Source organism: Salmo salar, chromosome ssa16, assembly GCF_905237065.1.
Source record: "Salmo salar chromosome ssa16, Ssal_v3.1, whole genome shotgun sequence".
Taxonomy (NCBI): Eukaryota; Metazoa; Chordata; class Actinopteri; order Salmoniformes; family Salmonidae; genus Salmo; species Salmo salar.
In genome coordinates this window covers 27863537-27885069 of record NC_059457.1, presented here as the reverse complement: position 1 = coordinate 27885069, position 21533 = coordinate 27863537, and the positions used below count along the sequence as shown (strand labels likewise).

At 42.9% G+C, this 21533-nt stretch overlaps 1 protein-coding gene across 1 annotated transcript in view; it reads left to right on the top strand.

Moving 5' to 3' along the window:
- LOC106573504 (talin-2) overlaps positions 1 to 21533 on the top strand; it is a 140904-nt gene that overhangs the window by 57342 nt on the left and 62029 nt on the right. Inside the window, 6 exon segments of the mRNA XM_045697137.1 lie at positions 7186 to 7359; positions 8176 to 8273; positions 8479 to 8608; positions 9205 to 9363; positions 15379 to 15416; positions 15418 to 15522. Of these exon segments, the coding sequence (XP_045553093.1) occupies positions 7224 to 7359; positions 8176 to 8273; positions 8479 to 8608; positions 9205 to 9363; positions 15379 to 15416; positions 15418 to 15522 (666 nt within the window). The 5' untranslated portion in view covers positions 7186 to 7223.

Below are 21533 nucleotides of genomic sequence, written 5' to 3'. Positions count from 1 at the left end.
CACTGGCTGCGCTATAGATGTGATATTTATGTGAAACATGTACTTTAGATGTATGATAAGTGTGAGGATCAATCTGACAGAGTGATGTATCTCCTGTCTCGTTTGGTATTCACAACCCTGGGTAGTTAAAGAGATGGGTCATCATTTGCTGCTGCATGTTCTGTGGATAAATCACGCCTGGCTCTTAACTGGGGATGTATTTATGATGGCTGATTAATGCCTCTCTGCTAGCAAGCTGTTCTTCAAACCTCTGATTTACTCTTTTCCAATTAAGACGCGTTACTCTCGAATGTCATTAAATTCTGAAATAGCACATGCGTCTTAGCGGCCTTGAAATCAGATTAAATTAACAGACCTGACCTTGACTTTCTGCCTTAGTAAAGTGCTAATGTTTGTGGTAGGTTGTATTGTGGTCATTGGGCTTGGATGTTATTTGCTATTGAGAGCTGGTGTTTATATGATTTGGAATGAATGATATCTGGATGGAATATATCAGGTCATCTTTAGTGGATGTGACTGCAGCTCCCAGAGGGTTATTAGCCCCATGTTGTTCAAACCTCATACGTGTAATGGAATAGACCAGAACATGAAGGATATTCTATAGTGAGAGATCCCTCTATCCTTGTCATGGTTTTACCAGATGGCCAACAGTATATATTCTGTTGATGTGTACACACTCTTTTATAGTGCCCCTAAGCATCCCTTCGCATACGACAGAGTGTGTGTGTGTGTGTGTGTGTGTGTGTGTGTGTGTGTGTGTGTGTGTGTGTGTGTGTGTGTGTGTGTGTGTGTGTGTGTGTGTGTGTGTGTGTGTGTGTGTGTGTGTGTGTGTGTGTGTGTGTGTGTGTGTGTGTGTGTGGCTGGCCCGGGGCATGTTGCCTGGGGTCACCTCTAGGCACACGGTAGGGGTGGGGGAGGCCTGGAACGCACACACTAGAGGTGACCCCAGGAGACATGCCCCAGGCCTGCAGCAGATTGACCTGTCTTTTAATCAGACAGGGATTGAAAGGGGGGATGAATGTGGAGCACAAGTGGAGGGTATAGAGATGAGAGAAAGGAACCCAAGGAAAGATGGCATTCATCAGCATATCCTCCTAAGCACATGACACCTTTCATCCTTCTCTCTCCCACCTTCTCAGAAAAACGCTGATGGATTTATTCTCACCCTACTTCCTCATGCCAGTCACTTACAGATGTAGGATTTTAATTTGATCAGTCTTTTGTTGCTAAGAATTTGCAGATGAGCTTTGTGATTTACATAAATTCACTGAAAACCCACGTTAACATGTGGTAATTTTGCACTTTTCATGTAGCCTACGTTTGGCCAGCTAATAGCCCAACCACCGATCAAGCTACATTATGGACTAAAGATTCAAATCCTGTTGCTGCAGGATTATTTTGCTGTGACAATAGTTTAAATTAAGATCCTACATATGTATTTGACAATCATAACTAAAGAAGTGTCTTTACTGAAGAAAGTGTGTCTGCTTGCTAACTTTTTAAAAGCATTTATGGTTTCGAAATAAGTTACAGTAGTGGAAGTGACTGCAGTAGTAATGGTAGTGACTGGTTATAGTAGAAAAAATTGTTAAATGGACAAATTGATTGATTGGGTAGGATAGGATAGCTTGAACATGTGAAGTTGGTTTCAAGAGTTACTGTTGGTCAGTTATGTTATTCTAACGTATGCAGATTTATATAGTTATAGTTCATCAACCTTCTACATAATTTGAAGTTTAGGATAGCCTGAACATGATGGTTCAAGAGTTACTGTTAGTTATTTTATTGTAATTTATGCAAATGTTTATAGTTGATACAAGTTTTTAAGAACTTGAAGTTAGGTTAGCCTGAATGTTTTAAAGTTGGTCTTCTTGCTTAATTTGCCAAGGAGCAGGAGCATTTTGAATAGCTACCACTGAATGTCTATGATTCTCTTTCAAACCATGTTAATTTATGCACATTTAAAAGGGTTATACTGTAGTTACAAAGGTATAAATAGGATCAAAAAGCCTTTGGCAAGCAATCTAAGTAGGGTCAGACTGAACACCTCAATGTTGTTTTGGTGTTGATAGCTTAAATGGTGTAGGAGGAGATGCATGGCCGAATCTTTTTTATTTTTTAAATGTCCCAATGTACGTAAGTCTATGGGCCTTTTACTGCCATTGTAATGCATTGGGAGCTCATTTAAATATTGTTTTTAGTACAAAAAGTATAAATTATATCATAATAATAAGAGTATGTAAGAAATCAAGAGCTGTGCTTTGCTTTCAGCATGACTATCCAATGAATGAATGTACAGCTTAGGTTTTTGCATGCTCTTAGACAAGGGAATCAGTTCTAGGTCTGAGGTTGTTTTAAATCTTATTAGAGCTTGTTAAAATCTCCTCACCCTGACTAGGCTGGGATAGGGAGCTGGTATGCTAATCCACCTTTCATCCTTATAGGGCTCTGCTTCTACTATTTACAGCTAGTGCTGCTGCATCAGAGGGTTGATTCTATTAGTAAAGCCAGACTAATGTATTTTTAGCTTCAACCCGCATGTTTTCCTCTTATTTGCTAATAGTGCACTAGCATTGTTGAGAAATGGCATGTTAATGATCATTATCTATGTTTTGGTAGGCCATTAAGATTTATGTTAGTCCTTTCTTTGCCATGACCTTGAAATTCACTTAGTAGATAAGGTGATGGAGGTGGGTGTTTTTTATCTATGTAGCCTAACAAGGGTGTTGCAAGAATACATCATTTTGATTCTGGTGTTGCAAGAGTAGAGGTGTGGTATCGTTTTTGCTTTGTATTACTGCCTGACCTCATTTGGTTGTAAACCTTCATCTTTTATTAAGGCACTTGCACTAATATAGGTCAGGAGGTTATTTAGGTTTCACATGCTTGTGTGATTAATCAATGTGTACAGTTGAAGTCGGAAGTTTACATACACTTTAGCCAAATACATTTAAACTCAGTTTTTCACAATTCCTGACATTTAATCCTTGTAAAAATTCCCTGTTTTAGGTCAGTTAGGATCACCACTTTATTTTAAGAATGTGAAATGTCAGAATAATAGTAGAGAGAATTATTTATTTCAGCTTTTATTTCTTTCATCACATTCCCAGTGGGTCAGAAGTTTACATACACTCAATTAGTGTTTGGTAGCATTGCCTTTAAATTGTTTAACTTGGGTCAAATGTTTCGGGTAGCCTTCCACAAGCTTCCCACAATAAGTTGGGTGAATTTTAGCCCATTCCTCCTGACAGAGCTGGTGTAACTGAGTCAGGTTTGTAGGCCTCCTTGCTCGCACACGCTTTTTCAGTTCTGCCCACACATTTTCTATAGGATTGAGGTCAGGACTTTGTGATGGCCACTCCAATACCTTGACTTGGTTGTCCTTAAGCCATTTTGCCACAACTTTGGAAGTATGCTTGGGATCATTGTCCATTTGGAAGACTCATTTGCGATGTTGCTTCAATATATCCACATAATGTTCCTGCCTCATAATGCCATCTATTTTTTGAAGTACCACAGTCCCTCCTGCAGCAAAGAACCCTAACAACATGATGGTGTTCTTCGGCTTGCAAGCATCCCCCTTTTTCCTCCAAGCATAACGATGGTCATTATGGCCAAACAGTTCCATTTTTGTTTCATCAGAGCAGAAGACATTTCTCAAAAAAGTACGATCTTTGTCCCCATTTGCAGTTGCAAGCTGTAGTCTGGCTTTTTTATGGCGGTTTTGGAGCAGTGGCTTCTTCTTTGCTGAGCGGCCTTTCAGGTTATGTCGATATAGGACTCGTTTTACTGTGGATATAGATACTTTTGTATTTGTATCCTCCAGCATCTTCACAAGGTCCTTTGCTATTGTTCTGGGATTGATTTGCACTTTTCGCACCAAAGTACGTTCATCTCTAGGAGACCGAATGCATCTCCTTGCTGAGCGGTATGACGGCTGCGTGGTCCCATGGTGTTTATACTTGCGTACTATTGTTTATACAGATGAACGTGGTACCTTCAGGCGTTTGGAAATTGCTCCCAAGGATGAACCAGACTTGTGGAGGTCTACTATGTTTTGAGCTGATTTCTTTTGATTTTCCCATGATGTCAAGCAAAGAGGCACTTAGTTTGAAGTTAGGCCTTGAAATACATCCACAGGTACACCTCCAATTGACTCAAATGATGTCAATTAGCCTATCAGAAGCTTCTAAAGCCATGACATTTTCTGTAATTTTCCAAGCTGTTTAAAGGCACAGTCAAGTTAGTGTATGTAAACTTCTGACCCACTGGAATTGTGATACAGTGAATTATAAGTGAAATAATCTGTACGTAAACAATTGTTGGAAAAACTACTTGTCATGCACAAAGTAGATGTCCTATCCGACTTGCCAAAACTATAGTTTGTAACAAGAAATGTGTGGAGTGGTTTTAATGAATCCAACCTAAGTGTATGTTAACTTCCAACTTCAACTGTATGTAGATACATTGGTACTTAGTATTTGAATGTTTACCAGCTTCTTTTTATTAGTGTATTTATAATCACTGCACATTGTGTTGTCTGCATTGTGCACCAAGTCTATTTTGGTTTGAACACATTGAGAGGGTTCATCAGTACTATATGTTTTACTGTTGACTTGTCTTTTGACTTTAAAGATGCTATATTAGGCCATCAAGCAGCTGTAAGATTTTACCAAACACAGCTGGAAGTCATAGCCACAGCTAGCTTCCCATGTACCTCTGGAATTCTGGAGAACTAATTCCAGATTGTGTTGTAGCCTACACTGTCTGACTTTAATTTTGATGGGGCATGAGAAAATATTTTAAATGGTTTACTTGGGCCTATTCTGTTTAAACCCCCCTCCCCCCCAAAAAAACTAAATTGTGGCAATGGAGGTTTGTTGGTGATGACCCAATTCCAAAAAACATAGTGATCAGCGATCACGTTGTCTCCAATGACGTGATCATGTCCAACATGTCCATCCAGCTCCCTGTTGACTGTCTGACTCTGTGACTGGTGCTGTACTAATCCAGGCTGAGTAGGAGACGGGCTGGTTGTCGTCGGGGGCTCTGCTCTCTGCTATTGTTATTACAACAAATCATTAGACATGAATCCCCTCCAGATGGCTTCTGACTTCAGCTCTTATTTAATTGTCCGTGTTTACACTGCCCTCCAAGCTGCTCTTCTCTAATGTTTTGAGTAGTAAACAAACCTACCAGTAACTTAATACTGGAAGCCCTCTGGATAGATGAGCGAAAGCCCTGGTAATGGTATAAAAGAGGACAGGGATCTGGAAATAAATACTATTTTAAGTCCACTTTGAAGCATAATGTTTGTGGACACAGTAGAAACCCATTCGTTCTGTGTGTTGATATATCTGTGGTTGCGATCTGCTTGCTCCATGTTGTGACGCCTCTGCTCTGTGATGGGTCTGTGTCGGCCTGAAAGCTGAGCTAATGAGAAGCCTGCTGCTGCTGTTGAGTGTTTGCCAGAAGACGGAGAGGAACTCGGTGAGAAATGGGTTCTCACGCTGCTACTGCTACAGTTAGCTCCGTTCCAGAGTAGTGATTATTCCCCTGGGTTTCATAATGTGTATGCTCCCTCTCTCTCTCGCTCTCTGGAGTGACTGCTGGCCTTCACTTGAGAATTTCATTGATTTGGAATGGCAAGGTCTTTTTGAGTGAAATATATCCTTACTGCCTAATTTTTCATGCATCGTATATATTAATTTGAAGCCTAACTGGTGGAGCTTTGAGCTATTATTGATGGATATAAAGCGAAAACGTGATGGAATGGGTGTTCTATCCTTTACGCAACGGCTGAGTTCCATTGAATGATTCTGGTTGTCTTCAGCACCTCCTCTTACAATGTTTCTATTCCAAGGTTACAATGGAATATACTGTGCAGTTCCTGCTTTCAAAATACATATTTACACTTTGATTATCACCACACAGTAAAAGGCCATGTTACACCCTACTGCCCTTATAATGTTCCCTGACTCAGGGCTGTGTGCAGCATAAACTATCCTCTATGTGTGTGCACATGCCTGTGTATGTGTGGCCTGGGCTAGCTGGTACTCATGTGGCCCTTCTAACAGAGACTAACCACATATCTGAGCAACAAAGGCGCAGCAGGACTCCTGTGGCAGGTTGTATGGAGCAAGTCCCATGCAGAGCCATTACCTCTGGCTCTTTGTGCTAAGGGACTATCTGGAGAGAAGGGGCTCTGTGTGGGCTGCAGGAGAAGGGTAGAGTCACTACTATGAAAGACTGCTAGTCAGAGGGGACCTCATTCACAACCACATCATTAGAAACTTTTTCTCTGAAATTGCTCACAGAATGATTGTATGGGAAAACATTTTGTCATGGCTGTATTTCTCTAAATGGAGTCAATTTGATGATTGACAAGAACAGCTTAAATATGACCTTTGTCCCCAAGAAGGACATAGTGAATGTCAACTCATATTATCCATAATACAGTGTTCCCCTGTACAGTATATCTAACATATATGCACTCCCTCTACCATAAAGGGGAGAATTGAGGGTTGTCTGAAAATGGTCTTGTCATCCAGATTTGACAGTGCACTGAGTAGAGGAAAGAATTGCTGAACTAAATTCTGAAAAAAAAGAGAGGCCTAACTGTTGGAGAGATCCATTGTGAATGGTTTTCCCTCCCGGTTAAGAGAAAGAAAAACATAAAATGGTATCATTAGACTTCACTTTTGTCTGTGTGTTTTCTGTTTAGTAGGAATAGGAACTGCAGTGTAATGGAATTGGTTTGCCTTTTAACAGGTGACATAACACCCACTGGTTTGACTCCGGTGTCTGCTTGTAAGGGGTTGTAAACACAGATAATGATGCTGCTCTAGAATGTCATTTTCTCTAGCATCTTCTGTCCTATTATTGTAGGTGACTACAGAGACGTTTTCTTTCTGCTGAAAGGTTAACCTGCTCACCTTGGCTCGGCTCAGCATGTACTAAACACTGCCAGTAAACAATTCTATTTACTTCTTAACCTTTAAGAAATCGGGAGAGATGGAAAGTAGCTGATGCATTAGACTCATTCAAAGCAGCCCTTCTACAATGTACATGAGGACAATTATGACCATATCCTGTGTATGCTGTTCTGGTGAACATATCCAGTGTCATGTTATTCACATTTGCCTGAGCCACAGATATCTAAACACATCTTTTTGTGTTTTTCAGGTGTGTAGGTTGGTGACACCAATACACCACCAGTGAAAATGGTGGCCCTGTCACTCAAGATATGTGTCCGCCAATACAATGTGGTGAAGACCATGCAGTTTGAGCCCTCCACTCCTGTGTATGACGCCTGCAGGATCATCAGGGAGAGGGTCCCGGAAGCCCAGACTGGCCAAGGTGAGAGAGACCTCAAAATGGGGCAAACTACTGGAAATGGGGCCTCTTTGAATGTCAGAAATCTTCACTTGCATAAGGCTCAGTTGCACTAAGAGAAAATATAAATGCAAAAACTACATAATTACTTGTGTAAGTCACTCTGTACTGAATACTGTAGTCATGTCTGCTAAAAAAGAATAATGTAAAAAAAGGCATTAGAGTGTCTGATCTCCAATTCTGTTTCAGAGTGCATGAAAAGGATACAAACAGTTCAAAACTGTTTAAGCAGGAGATAAAAACCCATGTCACCCACAGCATGGCTTTCTGACTACAGAAAGACAGGAAACTGTTTCAAAGCCTAACAGTCTATGCTCTCTCTCTGAGGAGACGGGTTCGATCTGGGTCTGTGGGCGGTGTTCCTCTCTTGCGGAGGTGTTCGTTAGGCAGGCTGGATAAGCTCTCTGTGGTGTTAGCTAGGCAGGTTGGAGACGCTCTTTAAGCTGTGCTCTCATTAGGCTTTAGAACAGATTTATATCAGCTAGAGAGTCTGATGGGCAGCCATGATTACCCTTCTTTCCCAACTGAATGTCATTATATGGATAATTCATATGAATGTCAATGAGATCAGAAGAAGAGACATCCTCTACATCATAAAACAGTAACTACACGAGATGCAGTCAAAACCATTGTTTTGTCAAAATAGACAGTGTCTTTCATTTGGACAGCCAGCTAGCTATATGTGTACTCTTAGTTGACTCATTCAATTTAAACAGTCAATCAAGCAACTGTTCCCATTACTACTCTAATGTACGTACGTTCTCTGTGTCTCTGTTTCAGCCTCTGATTACGGCTTGTTTCTCTCTGATGATGATCCCAGAAAAGGAATCTGGTTGGAGTCTGGGAGGACTCTGGATTACTACATGCTTCGGAACGGGGTAAAGCCCAATCATAGAGCCCAATCAGACCCCTGGACCACACCTCACTCAGTTCTATTTACATCTGAAGAGGTGTTGAGAAGTCTGTGGTAGATCTGACTTAGATGTTCTACTTACATACAGATGTTTAGGTGTTCTCTTCTTGGTTTATGTCACATTCCATCAAAGGTACTGCGTCTGATTCACCTCTCCCCTTGTTTCCCAGGATGTCTTGGAGTACAAGAAGAAACAGAGGCCCCAGAAGATCAAGATGCTGGACGGGGCAGTTAAAACTATCATGGTGGATGACTCTAAAACCGTGGGAGAGCTGCTTGTTACCATATGCAGTAGAATAGGTGTGTAAACTCTCTCCAACTGCAATGTAAACCCAGTCGACCAATCCACTAGACTTAAATTATTAAACTTGGTCCTATTTTTAGCTCACTACCTTACAGTATGGATGCACGTCCCCTAGCTTTCAAAACATGAGAATTAGCTATGGTACTAGCATAGTCCAGGTTTTATATAGATATGTTTGATGGTGTAAAACATATTTTCCTCCTCTGTTAAAATGATGGGTGGTAATTGTGTAGCCATAGACTGTGCTCTCCTCTCATGGAGGTGTTTCTTCCCACAGCCATATATTTCAATTATGCTGGGCTGCCTGTGCCCAAACTCAATTGGGTGAGGAGAAGAGAGATGTCTGGTAGATCTCTTTATTGGCTGGTGTTTGTTTAGAGAGGGCTTTCTGCTTGGCTTCTCCTCTTCTGTATTCCCACTTTAGTTTTCTGGCTGCTCTCCAGTTTCCCCACTGTTTTTTCTGGGCAGAGGGAGGTAGAGGGAGGACGTAGGAGGCAGGGGATGGTTTCTCTGATATGGCACAGCTCGACGTGCTGGCTCTGTGCTCTAAACTGCTCTCTCTGAGAGTTTCCTGGCTGTGTCTCCTCTTCAGGAATCACCAACTACGAGGAGTACTCCCTGCTCCAGGAGGGGGTGGAGGATAAGAAGGAGGATGGTCATGGGACAGGCACCCTGAAGAAGGACAGGACTCTGCTCCGAGACGAGAGGAAGATGGAAAAGCTCAAAGCCAAACTCCACACAGACGATGACTGTGAGTTTGAAGAGCACTTCCATAAGAACACAAAATGTGTTGTTAATTGTCCAGTATTACATGCTCCCAGTCAACGCCCCTACCAATGTCTCATTAATAAATAGGTGCTTTATCACTAAATTCAAAGTCATAGTACTGTATCAATGTTTAATTATTTTATCACAATGTGACAGAAACAGGAACGTCACCAGGACCTGGCATTCAGGGCTTTAGCCCTGACTGATTTTGGGTCAGCCCCGAATCTTTTGTACTGCTGTGATGGTGTAAAAAATGTTTTATAGTCAACTGAATGAGCCCCTTAGTTCAAGCTGTTATTACATGAAACTCCTGAAGTCATCCAACTGTAATACAGTGGCTTGCGAAAGTATTCACCCTCCTTGGCATTTTTCCTATTTTATTGCCGTACAACCTGGAATTAGAATAGATTTTTTGGGGGTTTGTATCATTGGATTTACACAACATGCCTACCACTTTGAAGATGCAAAAGATGCAAAACAAACAAAAAGTAAGAACAAAAAACTGAAAACTTGAGCATGCGTAACTATTCACCCCCCCAAAGTCAATACTTTGTAGAGCCACCTTTTGCAGCAATTACAGCTGCAAGTCTCTTGGGGTGTGTCTCATTAAGCTTGGCACATCTAGCCACTGGGATTTTTTCCCATTCTTCAAGGCAAAACTTCTCCAGCTCCTTCAAGTTGGATGGGTTCTGCTGGTGTACAGCAATCTTTAAGTTATACCACAGATTCTCAATTGGATTGAGTTCTGTGCTTTGACTAGGCCATTCAAATGTTTCCCCTTAGACCACTCAAGTGTTGCTTTAGCAGTATGCTTAAGGTCATTGTCCAGCTGGAAGGTGAACCTCCGTCCCAGTCTCAAATCTCTGGAAGATAGAAACGGGTTTCCAACATGAATTTCCCTGTATTTAGCGTCATCCTTCAATTCTGACCAGTTTCCCAGTCCCTGCCGATTTAAAAACATCCCCACAGCATGATTCTGCCAACACCATGCTTCACTGTCGGGATGATGTTCTCGTGGTGATGAGAGGTGTTGGGTTTGTGCCAGACATAGTTTTCCTTGATGGCCAAAAAGCTCAATTTTAGTCTCATCTGACCAGAGTACCTTCTTCCAAATGTTTGGGGAGTCTCCCACATGCATTTTGGTGAACACCAAACATGTTTTCTTATTCTTTTCTTTAAGCAATGGCTTTTTTCTGTCCACTCTTCTGTAAAGCCCAGCTCTGTGGAGTGTACAGCTTAAATTGGTCCTATGGACATACTCCAATGTCCACTGTGGAGCTTTGCAGCTCCTTCAGGGTTATCTTTGGTCTCTTTGTTGCCTCTCTGATTAATGCCCTCCTTGCCTGGTCCGTGAGTTTTAGTGGGCAGCCCTCTCTTGGCAGGTTTGTTGTGGTGCCATATTCTTTAAAAAAAATGTATAATGGATTTAATGGTGCTCTGTGGGATGTTCAAAGTTTCAGATATTTTTTATAACCCAACCCTGATCTGTATTTCTCCACAACTTTGTCCCTGGCCTGTTTGGAGAGCTCCTTGGTCTTCATTGTGCCGCTTGCTTGGTGGTGCCCCTTGCTTAGTGGTGTTGCAGACTCTCTAGCCTTTCAGAACATGTGTATATATACTGAGATCATGTGACAGATCATGTGACACTTAGATTGCACACAGGTGGACTTTATTTAACTAATTATGTGACTTCTGAAGGTAATTGACTGCACCAGATCTTATTTAGGGGCTTCATAGCAAAGGGGGTGAAAACATATGCACACACCACTTTTCCGTTTTTAAATTTTTTAGAATTATTGGAAACAAGTGTTTTTTGTTTTTCATTTCACTTCACCAATTTGGACTATTTTGTGTATGTCCATTACATGAAATCCAAATAAAATCCATTTAAATTACAGGTTGTAATGCAACGAAATAGGAAAAATGCCAAGGAGGATGAATACTTTTGCAAGGCACTGTAATCAGGGGTGTATAGTGTCCGCAGCGGAGTGACGCGCCACCACTTCTCAGAATGGTGCAATGTCTCGCAAGATCACTTAACGATGAATTAGTATTCTACATAAAAAACTAATATAATAGCATAGATAATGTTAAGCTACTGTTAGACCAAAAACACCACGTCATTTCGTATGAGAATAGGATGATTGTGCTTGATTGTGATTTTTTTTTTTATCTCATGAGGACAGAACTCAACAGCACGCATCATATGCTTTGATTGAAACAAAATACAGGTGGCTGTGTTTAACTCCATCTGCTCTAAAATGTGATTTAAACATTAGTTAGGCTACTTAGCCTCCATCATTCAAGAAGGTCGAAATGCATTTTCCCATGAAATTGATTTGGATCAAATGGTTGGCATGCATGCAGCATGGACTTTTCACCTGGTAAACATGAAGAATTATCATTCACAATTGTCAGTGATGATTGCCTAATGTATAATTAGGTAGGCCTAATTTGATGTTTTAGGATTTTAAAAAAGATTACTTTTTTATTGAGCCACTTTTGTGTAGGCACTTCTTAGCTGTGTGCTTAGGGTCATTGTCCTGTTGGAAGGTGATCCTTCGCTCCAGTCGGAGGTCCTGCGCGCTCTGGAGCAGGTTTGCATTAAGGATCTCTCTGTAATTTGCTCTGTTCATCTTCCCCTCAATCCTGACTAGTCTCCCAGTCCCTGCTGCTGAAAAATATGCCCACAGCATGATGCTGCCACCACCATGCTTCACCATAGGGATGGTGCCTGGTTTACATTTTAGTCATTTTTTACATTTGGTTTCTTTCAGACGTGACGCTTGGCATTCGGGCCAAAGAGTTCAATCTTGGTTTCATCAGACCTGAGAATCTAGTTTCTCATGGTCCGAGAGTCCTTTAGGTGTCTTTTGGCAAAGTCCAAGTGGGCTGTCAGGTGCTTTTTACTGAGCAGTGGCTTCCGTCTGGCCACTCTACCATAAATGCCTGGTTGGTGGAGTGCTGCAGATATGGTTTCCAAGTCATGTAATCAATTGAATTTACCACTGGTGGCTCCAATCAAATTGAAGAAACATCTCAAGGATGATCAATTAAACAGGATGCACCTGAGCTCAGTTTTGAGACTCAGGGTCTGACTATTTATGTCAGTAAGGTATTTCTACAAACCGGTTTTCACTTTGTCATTATGGGGTATTGTGTGTAGATTGATGAGAAAAGTAAATGTAATCAATTTTAGAATAAGGCTGTAACGTAACAAAATGTGGGAAAAGGGAAGGGGGTCTGAATACTTTCCGAATGCACTGTAGCTGTAACCACTGTTGGATATTTTGACTTACTGAATTTATTATTTTGTAATTGTAGGCTAGGCTACTTGAAGATACATTATTTTAAATATTATTGTAACAGTAGGCCTACCTACACAATAACCTCATATGGTGTTGCTGACCACAATCCATTGAATTATTAATAAGAAGTGTTGATTATTTGGCCTTGGAGAGCACAGCGCATGGAAGAAAACCTAGCACCGCAGGAAAGGGTGCCGGAAGTGTTGCAGAATAATGTAAATAAATGTACCAAATTATATAATTACTCCTATCTCTACAGAAATAAATGAAATCAATGAAAATACTACACCCTGGAGCATAATTTAGCCAGAGAGGATCAATAGCTTCTTAAATTGCTGTATATTGTGTTTTGTCACATTATAAGCGCATACTGTATGCCTACAGTCGGGAATCCTGCCATTGGGCAGTCCGCGACGCAAATATATTAAACAGCTGATTGTCGAGTTATGGCTGTCAATGTGGATGTCAATGAACAGCAGGCAGCAGCTAATAGGTCTTTGCAATATTTCAAAATGCAATTGCAGAAAATATATAAGTGAGTGCCGCTGGAAAGTTGCTGGACTATAATTTCCTCCTCATATTGTAGGTTTAAGATCAGTGTATCCACTCTTTTCATTGGCCTATGCTTTGGTTGCATTTAAGACATTGGTCGTTCATTTTATTGATCCCAGTATGTCAATATCAGAGTAGCTTGTCATTTTATGTGGTATATTTTTTTTTATTGTATTGTCAGTCATGTAAAATTAACGTCGAATTGCAGGAAATTATTTGAGAAAATACTACTTATTTCTCAGGTCATTAAACCCCTCAGCCCCTGGTCTTCAGGACTGAGCCCTGAATGTTATGAAACTCTGGTGACGGCCATGGACAGAGATTGTATTTTGAAAAGTTTGGAATCATAAATCTTCTTCAAAATGTCTCCTTATTCTCAGCAGAACAGTATGCAAATTACTGCCCTGATGTTTAGTCGAACTTCACTTGGTGATTAGTTTGTTTTGAGACATAAATTATTATTTTTTTTGTCCTGTAATTTAAATTTGCTTGTCTAGACCCATCTGCTTTATTTGACTGTCAGCAAGCCTAATCCCAGTAGCAGAAGTGTATGTTTCTCTGTATATATACTGTTAAATATCAGTCAAAAGTTTGGACACACCTACTCATTCAAGGGTTTTTCTTTATTGCTACTATTTACTACATTGTACAATAATGGTGAAGACATCAAAACTATGAAATAACACATATGGAATCATGTAGTAACCATTTTTTTTTTTTAAACAAATCTAAATATGTTTTATATTTGAGATTTTTCAAAGTAGCCACCCTTTGTCTTGATGACAGCTTTGCACACTCTTGGCATTCTCTCAACCAGCTTCATGAGGTTGTCACCTGGAATGCATTTCAATTAACAGGAGTGCCTTGTAAATTGTGGAATTTATTTCCTTCTTAATGCGTTCGAGCTAATCAGTTGTGTTGTGACAAGGTATGCGTGGTATACAGAAGATAGCCCTATTTGGTAAAAGACCACATTCAATTATGGCAAGAACAGCTCAAATAAGCGAAGAGAAATGACAGTCCCGCATTACTTTAAAACATGAAGGTCAGTCAATACGGAAAATTTCAAGAACTTTAACATTTCTTCAAGTGCAGTCGCAAAAACCATCAAGCGCTATGATGAAACTGACTCTGATGAGGACCGCCACAGGAAAGGAAGACCCAGCATTACCTCTGCTGCAGAGTATAAGTTCATTAGAGTTACCAGCCCCAAATAAATGCTTCAGTGTTCAAGTAACAGACACATCTCACCATCAACTGTTCAGAGGAGACTGTGAATCATGCCTTCATGGTTGAATAGCTGCAAAGAAACCACTTCTAAAGGACACCAATAAGAAGAAGAGACTTGTTTGGGCCAAGAAACACGAGCAATGGACATTAGACTGGTGGACATCGGTACTTTGGTCTGATGATTCCAAGTTTGAGATTTTTGGTTCCAACCACCGTGTCTTTATGAGAAGCAGAGTAGGTGAACGGATGATCTCTGCATATGTGGTTCCCACCGTGAAGCATGGAGGTGGAGTGATAGTGTCACCAGCAAAGCACCCCGACTCTGTCTGTGATTTATTTAGAATTCAACGCACACTTAACCAGCATGGCTACCACAGTATTATTCAGCAATATGCCATCCGATCTGGTTTGCGCTTAGTGGGACTATCATTTGTTTTTCTTCAGGACAATGACCCAACACACCTCTAGGCTGTGTAAGGGCTATTTGACCAAGAAGGAGAGTGGACTGATGCATCAGATGAATTGGCCTCCACAATCACCCGACCTCAACCCAATTGAGATGGTTTGGGATGAGTTGGACCATAGAGTGAAGGAAAAGCAGCCAATAAGTACTCAGCATATGTGGGAACTCCTTAGACTGTTGGAAAAGCATTCCAGGTGAAGCTGGTTGAGAGAATGCCAGAGTGTGCAAAGCTGTCAAGGCAAAGAATCTAAAATATATTTTGATTTGTTTAACACTTTTTTGGTTACTACATGATTCCATATGTGTTATTTCATAGTTTTGATGTCTTCACCATTATTCTACAATGTAGAAAATAGTAGCAATAAAGAAAAACCCTTGAATGAGTAGCTGTGTCCAAACATTTCACTGGTACTGTACGTGAGTGTGTTTTTTTTTCTGTTGTCAGTGAACTGGCTGGACCACAGCCGGACGTTCAGAGAGCAGGGGGGTGGAGGAGAGTGAGATGCTGCTGCTCAGACGCAAGTTCTTCTACTCCGACCAGAATGTGGACTCACGAGACCCTGTCCAGCTCAACCTTCTCTATGTACAGGTCAGACCTCTCTCTCTCTCTCTCTCTCTCTCTCTCTATCTCTCTCTCTATATATCTCTCTCTATATCTCTCTCTCTCTATATCTCTCTCTCTCTCTATATTTCTCTCTCTCTCTCTATATCTCTATCTCTCCTCATTGCTGCCCGGCATACAGCTGTAGTAAACTAGCCTCCTCAATTCCGCTCTACTCTGCCCTCCCCTGACTTCCTGTAGCCCTACGGTCAATAAAACAGACATCAGCACAAACACAGCTGAATCTGCTGCCCAAGGCTATGGGGCTGTAGCTCCTAAGCAGTGTGATGTCCTGTTGCATCACAAGCTTGCTGGCTTATGCATCTTTGCTGGTACTGCAGTTCTCAGAGGATGAGCTGGGCCTGGCTTACAGTGGTATGTGTATGTGGATCACAGACATGTTGCTGTGCTGGTGCTGCTATGCTGTGGGGATTGGGTCAGCCTTGCAAGGCTGGTTGTACACTACAGTGTTGTTGTACACTACAGTGTGGTTGGAGTAAGAGAGAGGGCTGCTGACACAGGGAGTACCCTGGGGGGTCAGCTGAGCCTGCACTACACCAGGCATGCTTTGCTCACTGCACACCTCAGTGCATCCACATGAGCTTCCCCTGCCTTGAGGTTGAGAGGAGAGCTCCCCGCTGACACCTGGACTCACAAAGGAGCATGCTATGCACAGTACTGTACACATATACATTTGAAGTCAGAAGTTTACATACACTTTAGCCAAATACATTTAAACTTAGTTTTTCACCTATCCTGACATTTAATCCCAGTAAAAATTCCCTGTCTTAGGACAGTTAGGATCACCACTTTATTTTAAGAATATGAAATGTCAGAATAATAGTAGAGAGAATTATTTATTTCAGCTTTTATTTCTTTCATCACATTCCCAGTGGGTCAGAAGTTTACATACACTCAATTAGTATTTAGTGGCATTGCCTTTAAATTGTTTAACTTGGGTCAAATGTTTCGGGTAGCCTTCCACAGGCTTCCCACAATAAGTTGGGTGAATTTTGGCCCATTCCTCCTGACAGAGCTGGTGTTACTGAGTCAGGTTTGTAGGCCTCCTTGCTCGCACACACTTATTCAGTTCTGCTCACAACTGTTCTATAGGATTGAGGTCAGGGCTTTGTGATGGCCACACCAATACCTTGACTTTGTTGTCCTTAAGCCATTTTGCCACAACTTTGAAAGTATGCTTGGGGTCATTGTCCATTTGGAAGACCCATTTGCAACCAAGCTTTAACTTCCTGACTGATGTCTCGAGATGTTGCTTCAATATATCCACATAATTTTCCTCCCTCATAATGCCATCTATTTTGTGAAGTTCACCAGTCCCTCCTGCAGCAAAGCACCCCCATAACATGATGCTGCCACCCCCGTTCTTCACGGTTGGGATGGTGTTCTTCAGCTTGCAAGTCTCCCCCTTTTTCCTCCAAACATAACGATGGTCATTATGGCCAAACAGTTCTATTTTTGTTTCATCATACCAGAGGACATTTCACCAAAAAGTACGATCTTTGTCCCCATGTGCAGTTGCAAACCGTAGTCTGGCTTTTTTATGGCGGTATATATACGGTATACACATATATACCGCCATAAATACTCATGCACGCACACACACACACACACACACGACAAGCACACACTCACTTAGACACCTACATAAATACGGTACTGTACATCCATTGTTAACTCCCTCCTTGTCTTATATGCTGCATCGGAGCTACAGTCCATAAATACATCTATAGTTAACACTATCCATTCTCCCTATCCTCCCCTTCACTCTTTTATCTCTCTCTCTCTCTTGCCCTGACTCCTTCCCTCTTTCTCAGTTTTTTTCTTCACGCCCTCTCAATCCCATAAAAATCCTGACACATCACACCCGCTTACACATTGCAGTGTTCCATCATGCATTCCCTTCTCTCACAAACACAAGCCTGTGTTCTTTCTCACAAAAACACATTTCCTTCCTCTAGCTATTCGTCCCTTTGCTCCTCTTGCTGCCTTCCCCCTCCCTATCTTGTTTTCACTCAGTCACACAAACAGAAGCACGCACACACACATACATACACACAAACTCACACATGCTGAACAGAGTCGTCGTCCCCCCCCCCCCACATGTCGTTGCCTCAGACTCCAGTGACTCTAATTTGTCACAATATTAAAAAGGCCTGACAGAGCAAGAAGAGAGGGAGCATTCTCTGGCTGGAACACACCCCAGGCTCCACATCCACTCTCTCACTCCTTCCTTCCAAGACTTCTCCCTCTGCAGTGCTCTCAGATGCGTCTCCGGAACATGACCGTACTACACATGCTTCTTGTCAATGTCTCTATTCTGCTACGATGGAATAGTCCTCATTCACCATGCAGCCATTACCATAGGAGACTGACTTAGTAGGTTCATTTAGTGAGTGTAGATTATATTATCATCCCTGGCATTCTTTAGGGAGAGCCTCTTAGTGATGAGCCCCAATGTTTATTAATGATGTGCAGCTTCCATGATCTCATCCGCCCCCCTCCACCCAGCGGGGGTCTCCAGCAGTTACAGCCCCAGCATTCATAACCAGACACCAGACAATCCACTCCTTTCACACATCTATCTACTCCACTACTACAGGAAATACAGCACCATGGTAACAACCTTTGTGTTGAGTTGGGCGGTATCCACATTTCCATATCTTCATACTGTTCCTGCACACGAGTGGCACCATTTCTTTCCAATGTATTATTGAAATGTTTGTTATGCTAAAAAATGATAACAAAGTACTAAAGAATTCCCATTGTGGACGCTAGCTAAATGCTAATGAATGCCAACAAACAACTATCTCAAAAGCCTATACTCACACTTGCCAAGTCCTCAACTCCTTGTTGAACAGAGATTATAGTTTTTTTTTATTAACCTCTGACTCCTTCGAGTCGCTATGCGGTGATAATAAAATAAAAAAAGTAAATTCTTAAATCCTTACCATGTACCTATATTTGTCATCTGTTGTTGCGTGCCTTTCTTTGCTTAAATCCATACGTTTGAATAAAACGTTAATGAAATACCACCACTGACTGTTTCCTTGAGATTCAATTGGCACATCTTAGAGCAACAGCAATGAGAAAACAGTCGGTGGTTCTATTTGATTAACGTTTTATTCAAACGTATGGATGTCAGCACTTGGCAATACTCACATTTGATCCAGAGGTGGATTGAGTGTCTCTGCTGTAACCAAGAAGCTTAATATTCTAAGCTGGCCACCTAACATTATAGCTAGCAAGTTAGCAAACCAAATGCATAGAGCCCTGAGCTAGAGAAAATGTATTTGGCATATCTAAGATAGTTAACTTTCTAGTTATAAAATATTTAGCTGGCAGACTTTAGTAGTGACTTTCAAGTATATCTTGATCACCTCTTGTGCTGATCAACAGTGGATCGGCACGTCACGTTTGCTCCATGTACTTTTTGTAAACAAACATTCCATTTTCTGTGAGATGGGATAATGAAAATCCTACCGTCGGTACTTCAAAGTATGCAGTATATGGTAGATACGTTATACCATCCAAGCCTAGTTTTGTCCCCCTTTTCATTAGAGCTTCAGTTTCTTGATTGTTATTGTATGTAGAGTCTCATCTAAATGCAGTATATGTGTAACCAATCCAGTCTACATACGTTCTAAACAGAATACCCATGTGTTTGGCTGTGGCATGGGGGTCCTTGTTATTGATTTGCCTATTGAGTTATTAGCTGGTTAGTCAGGCGATTTACGGTGGTATGAATTAGGCAATTATCTTATTGTCAGCGTTTGTTCATTGCTGTAATATTCCCCCCAGGTTAATGGTGGAACTCTTTAGGGTACGGTAGTAGACTGATTGACATTAGTGCTAACAGAGAGTGGGGTATGTTGAGCTATTGTCACGGCTGTTGTCGGTGAATGAGGACCAAAACGCAGCAGGTACGTGAATGCTCATCTTGATTTTTAATTAATCTCAACAATGAACATACAAAACACAAAAAACGAACACTCGACAAATAAACAGTCTGGTAAGGCACAAGGCTATACACAGAATAATCACCCACACCTCACACATACAAACACACCCTAATATATGGAACTCTCAATCAAAGGCAGATAGACAACACCTGCCTTCAACTGAGAGTCCCAACCCCAATCAACCAAACATAGAAACACACAACCTAGACTAACCATAGAATACTAAACATAAACCAAAACCCGGAATTACTAAATCAAACACCCTTTACACAAAACACACCACCCCGAACCACATAAAACAAATACCCCCTGCCACGCCCTGACCAAACTACAAAACAATTAACCTTATATACTGGCCAGGACGTGACAGTACCCCCCCCTTAAAGGTGCTACCCCAGAAGCACCTTAACAAAAAAAAAATAATCCCAAGCAACACCAACAAAAAGTCCCCCTTTTCTAAAGGGAGGGAAGGGAGGGTGGCTGCCGTCAACGACGGCACTGTGCTACACCCCCCTCCCCAACCCACCTATTTCTGGAGGTGGCTCTGGCTCCGGCCGTTCCAGGCTGTCGGGCCACTCTGGCATCGCCGGGGGGCAGTCGGGGCAGTCTGGCAATTCGGGAGAGTCTGGGCAGTCTGGCAATTCGGGACAGTCTGGGCAGTCTGGCAATTCGGGACAGTCTGGGCAGTCTGGCAATTCGGGACAGTCTGGGCAGTCTGGCAATTCGGGACAGTCTGGGCAGTCTGGCAATTCGGGACAGTCTGGGCAGTCTGGCAATTCGGGACAGTCTGGGCAGTCTGGCAGTCGGGACAGTCTGGGCAGTCTGGCAATTCGGGACAGTCTGGGCAGTCTGGCAATTCGGGACAGTCTGGGCAGTCTGGCAATTCGGGACAGTCTGGGCAGTCTGGCAGTTCGGGACAGTCTGGGCAGTCTGGCAATTCGGGACAGTCTGGGCAGTCTGGCATCGGGACAGTCTGGGCAGTCTGGCCACTCCGGGACAGTTCAGGGCAGTCTGGCCACTCCGGCAGTTCAGGGCAGTCTGGCCACTCCGGCAGTTCAGGGCAGTCTGGCCACTCCGGCAGTTCAGGGCAGTCTGGCCACTCCGGCAGTTCAGGGCAGTCTGGCCACTCCGGCAGTTCAGGGCAGTCTGGCCACTCCGGCAGTTCAGGGCAGTCTGGCCACTCCGGCAGTTCAGCGCAGTCTGGCCACTCCGGCAGTTCAGCGCAGTCTGGCCACTCCGGCAGTTCAGCGCAGTCTGGCCACTCCGGCAGTTCAGCGCAGTCTGGCCACTCCGGCAGTTCAGCGCAGTCTGGCCACTCCGGCAGTTCAGCGCAGTCTGGCCACTCCGGCAGTTCAGCGCAGTCTGGCCACTCCGGCAGTTCAGCGCAGTCTGGCCACTCCGGCAGTTCAGCGCAGTCTGGCCACTCCGGCAGTTCAGCGCAGTCTGGCCACTCCGGCAGTTCAGCGCAGTCTGGCCACTCCGGCAGTTCAGCGCAGTCTGGCCACTCCGGCAGTTCAGCGCAGTCTGACCACTCCGGCAGTTCAGCGGCAGTCTGACCTCTCTGGCGACTGTTGACTGGCGGGCAGCTCTGACGACTGTTGACTGGCGGGCAGCTCTAACGATGACTGTTGACTGGCGGGCAGCTCTGACGATGACTGTTGACTGGCGGGCAGCTCTGACGATGACTGTTGACTGGCGGGCAGCTCTGACGATGACTGTTGACTGGCGGGCAGCTCTGACGATGACTGTTGACTGGCGGGCAGCTCTGATGAAGACTGTTGACTGGCGGGCAGCTCTGATGAAGACTGTTGACTGGCGAGGCTGGGTTGACGCACTTGTAGCCTGGTGCGTGGTGCTGGTACTGGGCTTACCAGATTATGTACACGCACCTCCAGGCTAGTGCGGGGAGCGGGAACAGGACGAGTCGGACTGGGTTGACGCACTTCCGGGTCCGCACGAGAGACAGGAGCTGGAAACCCAGGGCTATGGAGGCGCACAGCCGGTCTAGATCTTACCTCC